Source organism: Indicator indicator, chromosome 28, assembly GCF_027791375.1.
Source record: "Indicator indicator isolate 239-I01 chromosome 28, UM_Iind_1.1, whole genome shotgun sequence".
Taxonomy (NCBI): Eukaryota; Metazoa; Chordata; class Aves; order Piciformes; family Indicatoridae; genus Indicator; species Indicator indicator.
Window position 1 is genome coordinate 4959237 of NC_072037.1, and position 11957 is coordinate 4971193.

At 46.5% G+C, this 11957-nt stretch overlaps 1 protein-coding gene across 1 annotated transcript; it reads left to right on the forward strand.

Annotated features, from left to right (window-relative positions):
* The first annotated feature begins 6333 nt into the window (after positions 1 to 6333).
* On the forward strand, positions 6334 to 11717 carry TLR4 (toll like receptor 4). The gene is made up of 3 exons (XM_054393385.1): positions 6334 to 6456; positions 8022 to 8188; positions 9458 to 11717. The coding sequence occupies exons 1-3, from the start codon at positions 6334 to 6336 to the stop codon at positions 11715 to 11717; spliced, it is 2550 nt and encodes an 849-aa protein (XP_054249360.1).
* The last annotated feature ends 240 nt before the right edge of the window (positions 11718 to 11957 follow it).

The window sequence follows — 11957 nt, forward strand, 5'->3', positions numbered from 1 at the left end:
CCTCCTGAAAGCTTTCACTACCATCCTGTCTCTCCTCATCTGCAAAATGCTCTTCATGTTGCTCCCCCTGCAATTCTCTTTTGCTCAGCCTGGTCAGTCTCCTCCATGAGAACTGAAATGGTTTTGTCCTGGGCAGTGCATGCAGCTCATGGCCAACAAAATTCTGACAAAACTCAGTTTGAGGAAGGTCACTTGAAAGCTGAAAGGGAATGGCCTGATCTTGGATGTGAAAACTGAACTGAGCTTGGGAGAAAAAAAGGGTGTTTTAATAATTTCCTCCTTATCAGCTAAACACTGCCTTCAGGTTTTACTCTGCACATGAATAAGTCTTCACTCCCTGAACAGCACATAACAGTCACATGGGTCCAGCAGACTCCAAAAATGTGGTGTTCCAAGCACACACTGGGATCTGGCTTGACCACTCTTCTGGAATTTATTGCTTTGTAAGTAATGGAAATGGGCTCTCAACTAGTGGCAAATTAATATTCTGTGTTATTCTCCTGGTAGAGCAAAATGGCACAAACATCTTAATGTCTAAAAGCTGATGTATAAAGCATGCTCTGAACTAACCCCAGGAGGTGGTTTTCACTCTAGGTAATGCATATACAAGAACTTTGCCACGACTTGCAGCAGCTTTGTCTGCACTTTCTGCCACAGTTGTTGCAACATTTTCCTGTCATGTAGTGTCAAGTCATGGTAGTGAAACCACAAACAAGAGGCTCAAGAGTCTTAGCACTGGTGACTGCCTGTGGCAGTGCTCTCAGCACTTGCAGCAGGCAGGTCTGCTACACAGCTTTCTGCTCTGGTCTTTAAGAACTGGCTGTTTTCTCCTCAAAACAGGGTTCTGCTTGCAGATAGCCACAATCCCTTAGAGCTGCCTCTTGCGTCTGACTTTCCCACAGAGGTGAAGCAATGAGGTGGGGACTTAGTATTTAACCAGGCTGCAGTGGTGACACAGAATCCTCAAACCACCATTTCCTGTGTGCAGTTTGAAGACTCTGAGATCTGCAGTCCCCCATGCCCTACACACCTTTTGTGTTTGGTAGGCTGAATAAAACCTTGCCCTACAGTAGACTGATTATTACCAAGAGAACTGGAGGAAGGGAAGTGGAGTAAGTATGCGTAAGGCACAGCCACAGTAATACAGAACATAGATAAATGAGGCTGTGAGATACCATAACCAGGATGTGATGGCCAGGGAGAGAAAAAGAAAATGAGTCCTATTTTGACTGCAGTAGGAAAAGCTAGCATTAGTCTGAGGAGGCAAATCCACCTTTCTCAGGGCTGCAGGAGGCAATCACACTCCTAAGCAGAGCAGATGTCCTGCCAAGGCACTGCGGACATCCTCGCATCGATGGTGACTGAATTCCTGGCTCTGTGGCCAGCCAAGGGCTCACCATGGTTCAGCCAAGGCAGAAGGGCAGGGAGCTGCTGGGCTGTTTGGTGCCAGCCTGCCTCTCTCCAGGGGTGACAGGGAGCTCCACAGTCACTTGCTGCCTGTCCACAAATGCTTGGCAAGCAAGTCTGGATGCTTCTACCATCTGTGTGAAATCCTTCCAACCATTCAGCTTAAACACTGACTTCAGTAAAATGTAGGGCTCCTACCTGACCTGGCATAGTCCATATGGAGTAGCTGCCACAGATAGTGACTATCCTGACACTGATTAATCACTCCTTCTAGTTGTGTGTTTGTCCCTGGTTACTTGACACAGTTCTTCCCTAATAGCTTTGGAATAGTTCTGGGGTATTCACATGACCTTGGCTTTGGGGAATAGCCCATCTGATGACACACATTACCTACTTCAATGTAGGCTTGGCTGCTTTTCATCAAACTAACTTCGACGCCAGCTTTTGGATGTTTTTTTTTCCCCCTTCCTCCTGTGTAAACCATTATCTGTCCTTTTCTGCAATGGGAAACCCCTTAGCTAAGTTGGCTTCTGTCTGGTGTAGGGGGCAGTGGGCTGGGGCTCTGTGCTTTATAGCCATGTAGAGGTTGTCTGTGATTCCACCTCTGTGTCCTCACCTGTCTCTTTGCAGTCTCAGGCATGACAAGCAATCTGCATTACTAATGCTCCTTGCTTTGAAACCAGCAGCGAAATGATCTGTAACTAGAGTCAGTCATTGCTCAGACAGACAGCAGTGAAGCTCTCTAACACCCCAAACACAGTTTCCCTCTCAGTCTGAATGTTGTTCTCTTCTTCAAAGATCCAAGAGCCACAAGCAAAGGCAGTAGGTCTTCCAGGCTGAGCTCCCATCAAGTGTGAGCTTATGACACCCACTTCATATGGGGAAACATCACAAGGGAGAGTTTCAGGCATCAAAGCCCCCTGGTAAGAGCTGCTTCTGGTGACATCAGCCTCAGGTCCTTCACCAGCCTTTGAGCAAGGCACTTGTGGCTCAGTGCTGTCTCTGCCCAGTGTCTGCCAGGTCAGTCAGGGGTTGCTGTGTTAGGTGGTGACTCACCAGTTCCAGGAAGCAGAGTATTTGTGGAATTTACAGCAAAAGGATCTTAAAGGCATTTCCAGGTTCTCCCCTCTCCCCCCATTTATCCTTGTGATTTAGATGAATTGTTTTTCCCGGGAGAAGGGCCGGGGAAATTCAACGTGCTGGTACATTTGTGAGACACTTTGGCTTTTTCTATCCACTCAGACAGCCTTTCAGGCTTGGGCAGGTGACTGACTTGCAGAGCATTAGGACTGGTGATGTGTTAGCTGAACCTCAAGGACTCAGGAGCAGTTTACTCACCCTGAACCTAGACCCCAGCTGCGACCTGATGTGATTTAAGGTTAATTCACCACAGGTGACTGCTAAGCCAGGCTGCATTAGCTGATACTGTGCTAGTTAGAATGGTGTATATGACCAGTGCTGCAAAACCATCTGAGAGCAACATTGGGTCAGCTGATCCATGCCTGAGCTTCTTTGAGAGTGCTGAACCCCTGGCCCAGGCTGTCCAGAGAGGTGGTAGATGCCCCATCCCTGGAAACATCCCAGGTCGGGTTGGTTTGGGCTCTGAGCAGCCTGCTCTAGTTGAAGATGTCCTTGCTCACTGCAGGAGAAGTGGACTAGATGAGCTTTAAAGGTCCCTTCCAACCCAACCCATTCTATGATTATAAAGTACTTTTGGAAATTTTTGTGGTGCTGCCCATCTCCAGCTCCTCACATACTGCGTTGTGTAAGTGCCAGCAGCTCAAGAATGCTCTCTCCCATCTGATCCATGACTCAGTTGTTACAGATGGTTCTTTCACTGAAAATAAGACCTGCTTTTTTAAATCTTGAAATAGTTCCTCAGCTTCCATTTGCAGATAGACTTGAGGAACTGCTTGTGATGACTACAGAGACAAACATATCCTCTCTTCTGCATAACAGCTGTTGATCTACGTGTGACACTGGCCTAGCTGTGACCTTGAAAGCACCATATGGAGATTCACAGATCCACAGACTCCACTGAGTTGGAAGGGACCCTCAAAAGTCATCCTGTCCAACCCCACAGCAGTGAGCAAGGACACTTCCAATTAGATCAGGATGCCCAGGATCACATCATGTCTGATCTTGAATGTCTTCAGGGATGGAGCCTCAACTATATCCTTGGGCAACCTGTTCCAGTAATCCCCACTCTCATTGTGAAGAACTTCCTCCTGATGTCCAACCTAAATCTACCCTGCTCCAGTTTCAAACCATTGCCCTTCATCCTATCACCACAAGCCTTTCTAAACAGTCCTTCCCCAGCCTTCCTGTAGGTCCCCTTGAGGTATTGAAACCCTCTCTGTTCTCCTGGCTGTCACCAGTTGCCTTGTATCAGAGTTTAGCTAACTTCTTTTTGGCTGGAGTACACAAGGAATTTATTTTAATATCAGCGAGTAAAAGATGTTTTGTCTGTCCAGCTCCATCATGACCACCTTATGCAATGTACCACTTTGCTTGAGATCACAGAGCTGGAGTAGACTCTGTCTGCTCTTGTGCTACTTCCATGACACTAATGTGCAGGAGAACAAAGGCTTTGTGGGCAATGCCTTTTAGAAACACAGATTTTCCCATCACACCTCCTTTCCAAGAGATCTTTGATGGTCCCACCAGCAGATTGCACAGCACAGTGAATCATGTTTCATCTGAGATGCTCTTCTTGTCACTTGAAAGGATTCCAAATAATGCTTTTGTTTCCTGTGAACCCAAAGAGGCAATTACTTCTCCATTAGGGCTTTCTGCAGGCCTTGCACACTGTTGTATACAAGCTGAGGAATATGAAACTAACCAACACTGACTTCCTAAACTGGTGGCTGGGTTCCATTTGCTACCTTGCGTGTTTGCTGCTCGTGTCCCGTCCCATCCCATCCCTTGCAAGTTCTCTATGATTTGTCCTGAACAAATCACACTGTGCACTGTGAAACTGTCCCCTGTGGTAGAAGCAGCACATTCTTTGAATGTCCTTCAAGCTCTACTTCCCACTTGACCCCTGAGCCTGGCTGTTGGATGGGTTTCGTGATGCTCCCACACTCTCCAGCATCTTCCCTGAGCCTCCATTGAAATGGTAATGTCTAGAGCATACTTCAGGCTCATCTCAGCTTCAGATAAGAATTAAATATGGATTGCTTCATTCTGCATATTGAATACTAAAGATGCACTCATTTGTCCTCTCTGCAGACACATGATGCTCTGCCAATTTCCTTAATCCTGGCACAGAAGCAGTCAGCAATTGTTTCCGTTCACTTTTGATTCCATCTGTGAAAGGAAATACCTGCAATCAGGAGAGGCTTTTCAGAACAGGGATTTTGTACAACTTGCCCAATTTCAACAAACTTTTTTGTCTGCTGGCTTAATGGGCACTATCTGCCTGCACATCAGGGTGTCAGCTTTAGCTCCCATTGTGCTGCCATGTGTTTTTCATCACAGAGATCATCTATTATTTTAGGATTTCCCCATCTCTCAGCAGCCTTACCAAAGAAGTCCAATCTTCCCCACACCATCGTTTAAACTTTTCTTTCTAAGTGGATTGCTGACTGGACTGATATTGCAGCTTATACTTCATATTGATCTTCCCAGACTTTCATGAGTAGTCACCTCTATTCCATCTAATTCTAGACTAGTATCCTGTCCTTGCCTTGCAGTTTTGTGACTGTGTGCTGTTAATAATACCCAGTAACCCAGTGGCTGGATCCCCAGCAACCCAATGGCTGGATCCCCAGTAACCAAATGTCTGGATCCCCAGCAACCCAATGTCTGGATCCCCAACAACCCAATGGCTGGATCCCCAGCAACAATTCTCAGTTATCTACAGAAAGCCAGGACTTGATAAATGAGTACTTGACCATTTCTCAGAGCAAATGAAGACAAGGAGCTTTATTAGAAGGCTCATTGCTGATTTAAATTAATATTACCAGCTGTGAGGTTTTACAAAGCCTCTTCCAGAAACAATAACTGTGTCTGCACTGTAAATTAAGGATAGTGATGTACTCCCTTTTGTATCAAGGCATCAAATAAAGATTCAGGCATGACCAGGGCAGATAGCAGCTCTGAGCCTAGCTGGGATGTTTGTACTTTTCCCATCTTGCTGCCCCCAGCAACACACTCACCCCAGGGTGAGAGGGGGTGTAAGGTCCTGGAGTCTGATTGCTTTATGAATCTCCAGTGTCTACTCCTTCTGGTGGCCACGAGCAGCTCATTCCTGCCATTATTACAATACTGAGCTCAAACCAGACAGATCAAACCCAGATGTATAAAAGTTCAACATTTTAAAAATTAAACCCCAGGATAAAGTCTGGTTGCAAAGAGCTCAGCCACAAAGAAACCTGTTGTTACCTGGCACAGGAAAGTATCTGCCACAGCTCAGCACTTCTCCATTAGTTGCCAGTGTGGTGCAGTGGGGATCATGGCAGGAGTACAAAGACAGAGAGGCAGTCTCTCTAGCCAGGACATTTGAATGCAGGGATCTGAGGCATGACCTTTCACAAACTGGACTCAGAATTTCACAAAAGTTTCCTTTTTTTCTTTTTTTGCCAATTTGACCTGAGGTAATCTGAGGCAATCAACTGTCACACTGATACAATCCATCTTCCTCTTTAATTTCTACCCAAACCAGCTATTACCTCCTTTTTGATTGTTGTGTTACAAATATTTTATTAAAAGGAAAAAGCAAACCCACAAACCCAAAATAATTGCAAGCGGAGCAGTTCACTCAGAGGATGTCTACAAACCAGGCAGCTCTACCAGTTTCACTTCCCTCCTTGTTTTCTGCAACTCTCAGTGACAGGCACTGAGAAGCAGCAGGAGTGGTGAAACACAACGCTTGGCATTTCAGGAGCTTGATTGCTTCAGGTCCTCCAGTGACACCCATGCTGCATGCCTGGCCTCCTGAAGATGCCCAGGAGAGGAGTTCTTCCCCTCTGGACACTCCTGGTGCTGCTGCAGCTGGTTCTCATCCCATCACAGCTGGCAGGCTGTCTCCTCAATCCCTGCTTGGAGGTACGTGATCTCTAAATAAGCACAAAATCCTTCTGTTTCTCTGGTGCAACATTTCCTTCTGCTTGGGAGATTTGTGCATTAAGTCTGTTGTGTGTTAGTTGTCTTATGAAAGCCCATCTTTTTTTCCAAGGCTGTTACCAAGGTAATTGAAGTATTTGAAGTAAATGCTGGTCTCAAAAACATCTGAGAAACAGAACCAGCAGCAGCAGGAACTGTTTCTTCTTGCTGGCTTTCTGTACCTCTGGGGTTACTGCAGCACAGTTAATCTAATAGATTATGTTTCCCTTGGAAGAGATCCAAGCCTTGTCTTTACTTTCAGCAACATTATTTCCCCCTGTATTGTACTGGTGATTTCATCAGCACCCCAACCACCCAACTGCCTTTTGCAGACTTCTAATGACCATGATTAATAACAGAATATCTTGGGTTAGGAGCAAAGCTGAGAGGTGATCCTGCACGTGCAATGCATCATTGTGTGTTTGTTTTCTTGGCTGTCTCAAAGGTTGCTACTGGTTCATCCATAGCCTCCAGGAACACTGTCCTGTAGTTTTCACCTACTTGAATCATCCAGAAGCGTGGTTCTTAGTGGGGAGTAGGAGTGGCTCTGTTAGGAGTGGGAAAGAAGCTTAGAAGCTTGGGGAAGGGCTTTTTAGGCTATCAGGTAGTGACAGGACTAGGGGGAATGGAATAAAGCTGGAAGTGGGGAGATTCAGGCTGGACATGAGGAAGAAGTTCTTCACCATGAGAGTGGTGAGAGCCTGGAATGGGTTGTCCAGGGAGGTGGTTGGGGCCCCATCCCTGGAGGTATTTAAGGCCAGGCTGGATGAGGCTCTGGCCAGCCTGCTGTAGTGTGAGGTGTCCCTGCCCATGGCAGGGGGGTTGGAACTGGATGATCCTTGTGGTCCCTTCCAACCCTGACTGATTCTATGATTCTATGATATATCAATGTGTTTCTTAAAACTCAGGGCAGCTTAGTTATCAATTCAGTGGGTTGTTCTGCTCTTGCTTTCCTGACAATCTAATTTTCTAGTACCTCAGCTTAAGATGTTGAGTTGCTGGAATGTGTCCAGAGAAGGGCAACAAAGCTGAGGAGGGATCTGGAGCACAGCCCTGTGAGGAGAGGCTGAGGGAGCTGGGGGTGTTCAGCCTGCAGAAGAGGAGGCTCAGGGGAGACCTTACTGCCATCTACAACTACCTGAAGGGTGGCTACAGCCAGGTGGGGGTTGGTCTCTTCTCCCAGGCAACCAGCAACAGAACAAGAGGACACAGTCTCAAGCTGCACCAGGGGAGGTTTAGGCTGGGTGTTAGGAAGAAATTCTTCACAGAAAGAGAGATTGCTCATTGGGATGGGCTGCCCAGGGAGGTGGTGGAGTCACTGTACCTGGAAGTGTTTAAAATAAGACTGGATGAGGCACTCAGTGCCATGGTTTAGTTGATTAGATGGTGTTGGATGGTAGGTTGGACTTGGTGATCTCAAAGGTCTTTTCCAACCTGGTTAGTTCTGTGATTCTGTGGTTCTCATGAAGAGCAGATGCTGACCATGATTGGATCTGCCACTGTTACAGGTCATCCCCAATAAAACTTTCAGATGCACAGGGCTGAACATCTCTGGAGTTCCTGCTGAAGTCCCAAATACCACCCAGAACTTGGATCTCAGTTTCAGCAATCTGAAATCACTGGGGTCCAATTATTTTTCATCAGTCCCTGAACTGCAGCTGCTGGATCTTTCAAGGTAATGAGCTGTTTTATGGGGATATTGGTCAATCTTGCTTCACCAGCTTGGCTGCTGTGGTTGCTTATTTTGTGGTCTGTTGGTCTTGGCTATTCTTCTTTGTTTGTTTATTGTTTGCTTGCTTGATTTTGACTTTGACTTTATCCCTGTGTCTGCTTCTCTGCACATCTCTGTGGTCAAGTGAAGTTACTGACTACACACCCTGTGTGCAGACCTGGGTCTGTCAGTCTGATCTTGCAGGCTGGGATGTGAGGAGGAGTATGTCTTACTTCTCTCTGAACAAGAAAAATGTCAGACTTTCCACTGTTACAAACACTCCAAGGCAGAATATCTTGGGTGAGCTGTTTCTGTAATCACAGTGCAAAAAAAAAAAAAAAAAAAAAGAAAAAAATGGAAAAAAAAGAAATAAAGTGAAGGTAGATTCACTTTCTAAAAGGCTGTTTTAAGGTATCAACAGATTCTCTTTTCCCTTCTCACATATCTGGGGGAGGAGATGGGGGAGGGTTATTAGCAAATTTGAATGGATGTGTGATTGCCAGTGACTTGAGACAACACTTTCTCTGTGTAAACTCTTTCACTGAAAGATGTCACTCAGTCCCATCACAGGTACAGCTCCACAGTGGTTGAGTGGTTTGTAGTAAATCACCAACCAGCTGGATTATAAAATTAATTTTGCTTGAATTCACCATGGAATTGATTTGGGTCTCAAATTCTGCATCTTCCCCTAAGAAACCATCTCTAGGTGGAGATCCCTCTTTTTCCTGCTGTTTCTTTTCTCCTTTGGAGCCAACATGGTCTGGGATCTCCTGCTCTGACAGAAGTGTGAGGTTTGCCACTGCTGCATCATGCTGATGTCAGTGGAACAGCCCAGATGTGGCTGAGGAAGCAGCCTGAAGGCTCTGAGGGTGCAAGGCAGTGCTCTATCTGGTTGTCTCTGTCATCAGTGATGTCATTATGATGCTGCTTTGGCCTAAACAGAAAGCTGGAACTCTTCATTCCTGCTGCCTGCATGGATTTTTGAGCTTTGCCATGGCTCCAGGTCTCTTGCTTCACAGTTGAACATGAGATTTTGGGAGGGAGGAGAAGATGAAAGGTCTGCTGCTGTGCAAGGGTTCCCTTGGCACATTCAGGAGCGGTGGCTCTGCCCAGCACAGTAAATCTAAGCTAGCCCTCAGCATGAGGTTTAACCTGAGAGTTGATGCTGTAGCAGTAGTGCACATGAAAGGGACAGTGTTTCATGGATATTTATCCTCTTTTTCTGCCCAACAGGTGCCACCTGCATACAATAGAAGATAACTCCTTTGTGGGTCTTCACAAACTTTCCACCTTAATTTTAACTGCCAATTCCCTCCAGTACCTGGGCACAGCAGCCTTCTATGGCTTAATGTCTCTAAAGAAACTAGTACTGGTGGAAACCAACATAACTTCTCTGACTGACCTACCCATTGGACACTTGCATACCCTGCAGGAGCTGAATTTGGGCCACAACAGCATTGCTTCATTGAAGCTTCCCAAGTATTTCACCAACATGACCTCTCTCAGGTACCTGAGCTTTTTCTCCAACAGCATCACATATATCTCCAAAGGAGACCTTGATGCCCTGGGGGAAGTGACCAGGCTCAACCTCACACTGGTGCTTTCCTTGAATAATATAAAATGCATAGAGCCAGGGTCCTTTGCAAAGATCCACCTTGGTGAGCTGGTTCTAAGGTCCTCTTTTGAGAACTTCAGTGTGATGAACACTTCTCTTCAAGGCCTGGCTGGTTTACAGGTCAAGAGATTAATAGTTGGAGAATTCAGTGACAGTGAGAGACTGCAAGACTTTCAGAGGGGACTCTTGAGTGGACTGTGTCAGGTCCAGATGCAGGAGTTTGTCTTAATCTGTTTCAGGAACTTTGAGTATGACACAGACACTCTTTTTGACTGCATAGGCAACGTCTCCAGTATTCGGTTGGTGGACACCCAAATTGAAGAGGTGTCAGAGGTTCCTGTGCTCTCTCAAGTGAAGCAGCTGGAATGCAAGAAATGCAAGTTTAAGGAAGTGCCTGCTGTGAAGCTGTCTCTTTTCAAGGAGCTGAGAGTGCTTCGTATTATCAAGAGCAAACACCTCAACAGCTTCCTGCAGAAGTTTGAGGGTCTGAGGAAGCTGGAGGTCATGGACTTGAGTGAGAATCGCCTCTCCTTCACTGGCTGCTGCTCCCCTCACTTTCCTGGCTGTCCAAATTTGAAACATCTGAACCTAAGCTTCAATTCTGACATCAGTGTGAGTGGAGATTTCACCAACGTGAGGAATTTGTTATATTTGGACTTTCAGCACACAAAGTTGTTAGGCCCTGGCACCTACCCTGTCTTTCTGTCCCTTCAGAAACTCATTTACCTTGACATTTCCTACACCAAAACTCATGTGAAATCCCAGTGTGCATTTTGTGGCCTGAACTCTTTGCAGGTGCTCAAGATGGCAGGCAACTCCTTTGAGAACAACAAACTGGACAACAGCTTCAAAAACCTAAGTCACCTCCACACCTTGGATATTTCAAGTTGCAAATTGGTACATGTGGATCAAAGCACATTTGATGCCCTCTGTGAACTAAAAGAGCTAAACATCAGCAACAATAAGCTACTGACCTTTGATCCTGCAGTCTATAAGCCACTCCAAGCCCTCACAGTCCTGGATTTCAGCAACAACCAGCTGAGTGTTCTGCTGGACTCAGCTCTGGAAATCCTGCCTGAGAGCCTGGTCCTGTTAGACATCTCTCAAAACCTGTTTGATTGCTCTTGCACACACCTGAGCTTCCTGAAATGGGTCAAGGAGAAGCAGCAGCTACTGCAGAACAAGGAGCTGATGATCTGCCACACTCCTGCCCACGTGAAGAACGTCAGCCTGTCGAGCTTTGACCTCTCCTCCTGCCACGTCAATCCTGGAATGGTGTCATCCTCAGTCATCATGTTGGTGGTTGCAGTGGTGTTCCTCATCCTGATTTACAAGTACTACTTCCAGCTGTACTACTTGTTGGTGCTGCTCAGTGGATGCAAACACTCTGCAGAAAGGGGTGACACCTATGATGCATTTGTTATCCACTCCAGCAAAGACCAAGAATGGGTGATGAAAGAGCTGGTGGAACCCTTGGAAGGTGGAACACCTCCCTTCCAGCTTTGCCTTTACTACAGGGATTTCCTACCAGGGGTACCCATTGTCACCAATATCATCCAAGAAGGCTTTCTGAGCAGCAGAAATGTCATTGCAGTCATCTCTACTGACTTTCTGGAAAGCAAGTGGTGTAGCTTTGAGTTTGACATTGCCCAGTCCTGGCAGCTTGTTGAAGGGAAGGCTGGGATCATCATGGTTGTACTGGAAGAAGTGAATAAGGCCTTGCTGAGGCAGAGGCTGGGGCTGTCCCGCTACCTGAGGAGGAACACCTATCTGGAGTGGAAAAACAAGGAGATAAGCAGGCACATCTTCTGGAGGCAGCTGACAGGAGTCCTGCTCCAAGGCAAAAGTTGGAACCAGGAGGAAGTAAAGCTCATGTGAAGAGAAGGAGAGATCACTTCTATCCTGTCTCGCTTCCTGGCCTCAGCTGATGGCTGGTGCTCAGAAGCTGGTCCCTCTCTTGCTGTTCAGAGTTGGAGGAAGTGGATGGAGGCACTACAAAAATACCTGCTTGGCTGGTCACCCTTTCTCAAGGAAATGTGCAAGCTAAGGATTGACAACAGCTGGAAGTGCTGCACATACCTGAGCTCAGTGTTTGTCTGTAGCCATCAACCAAAACTC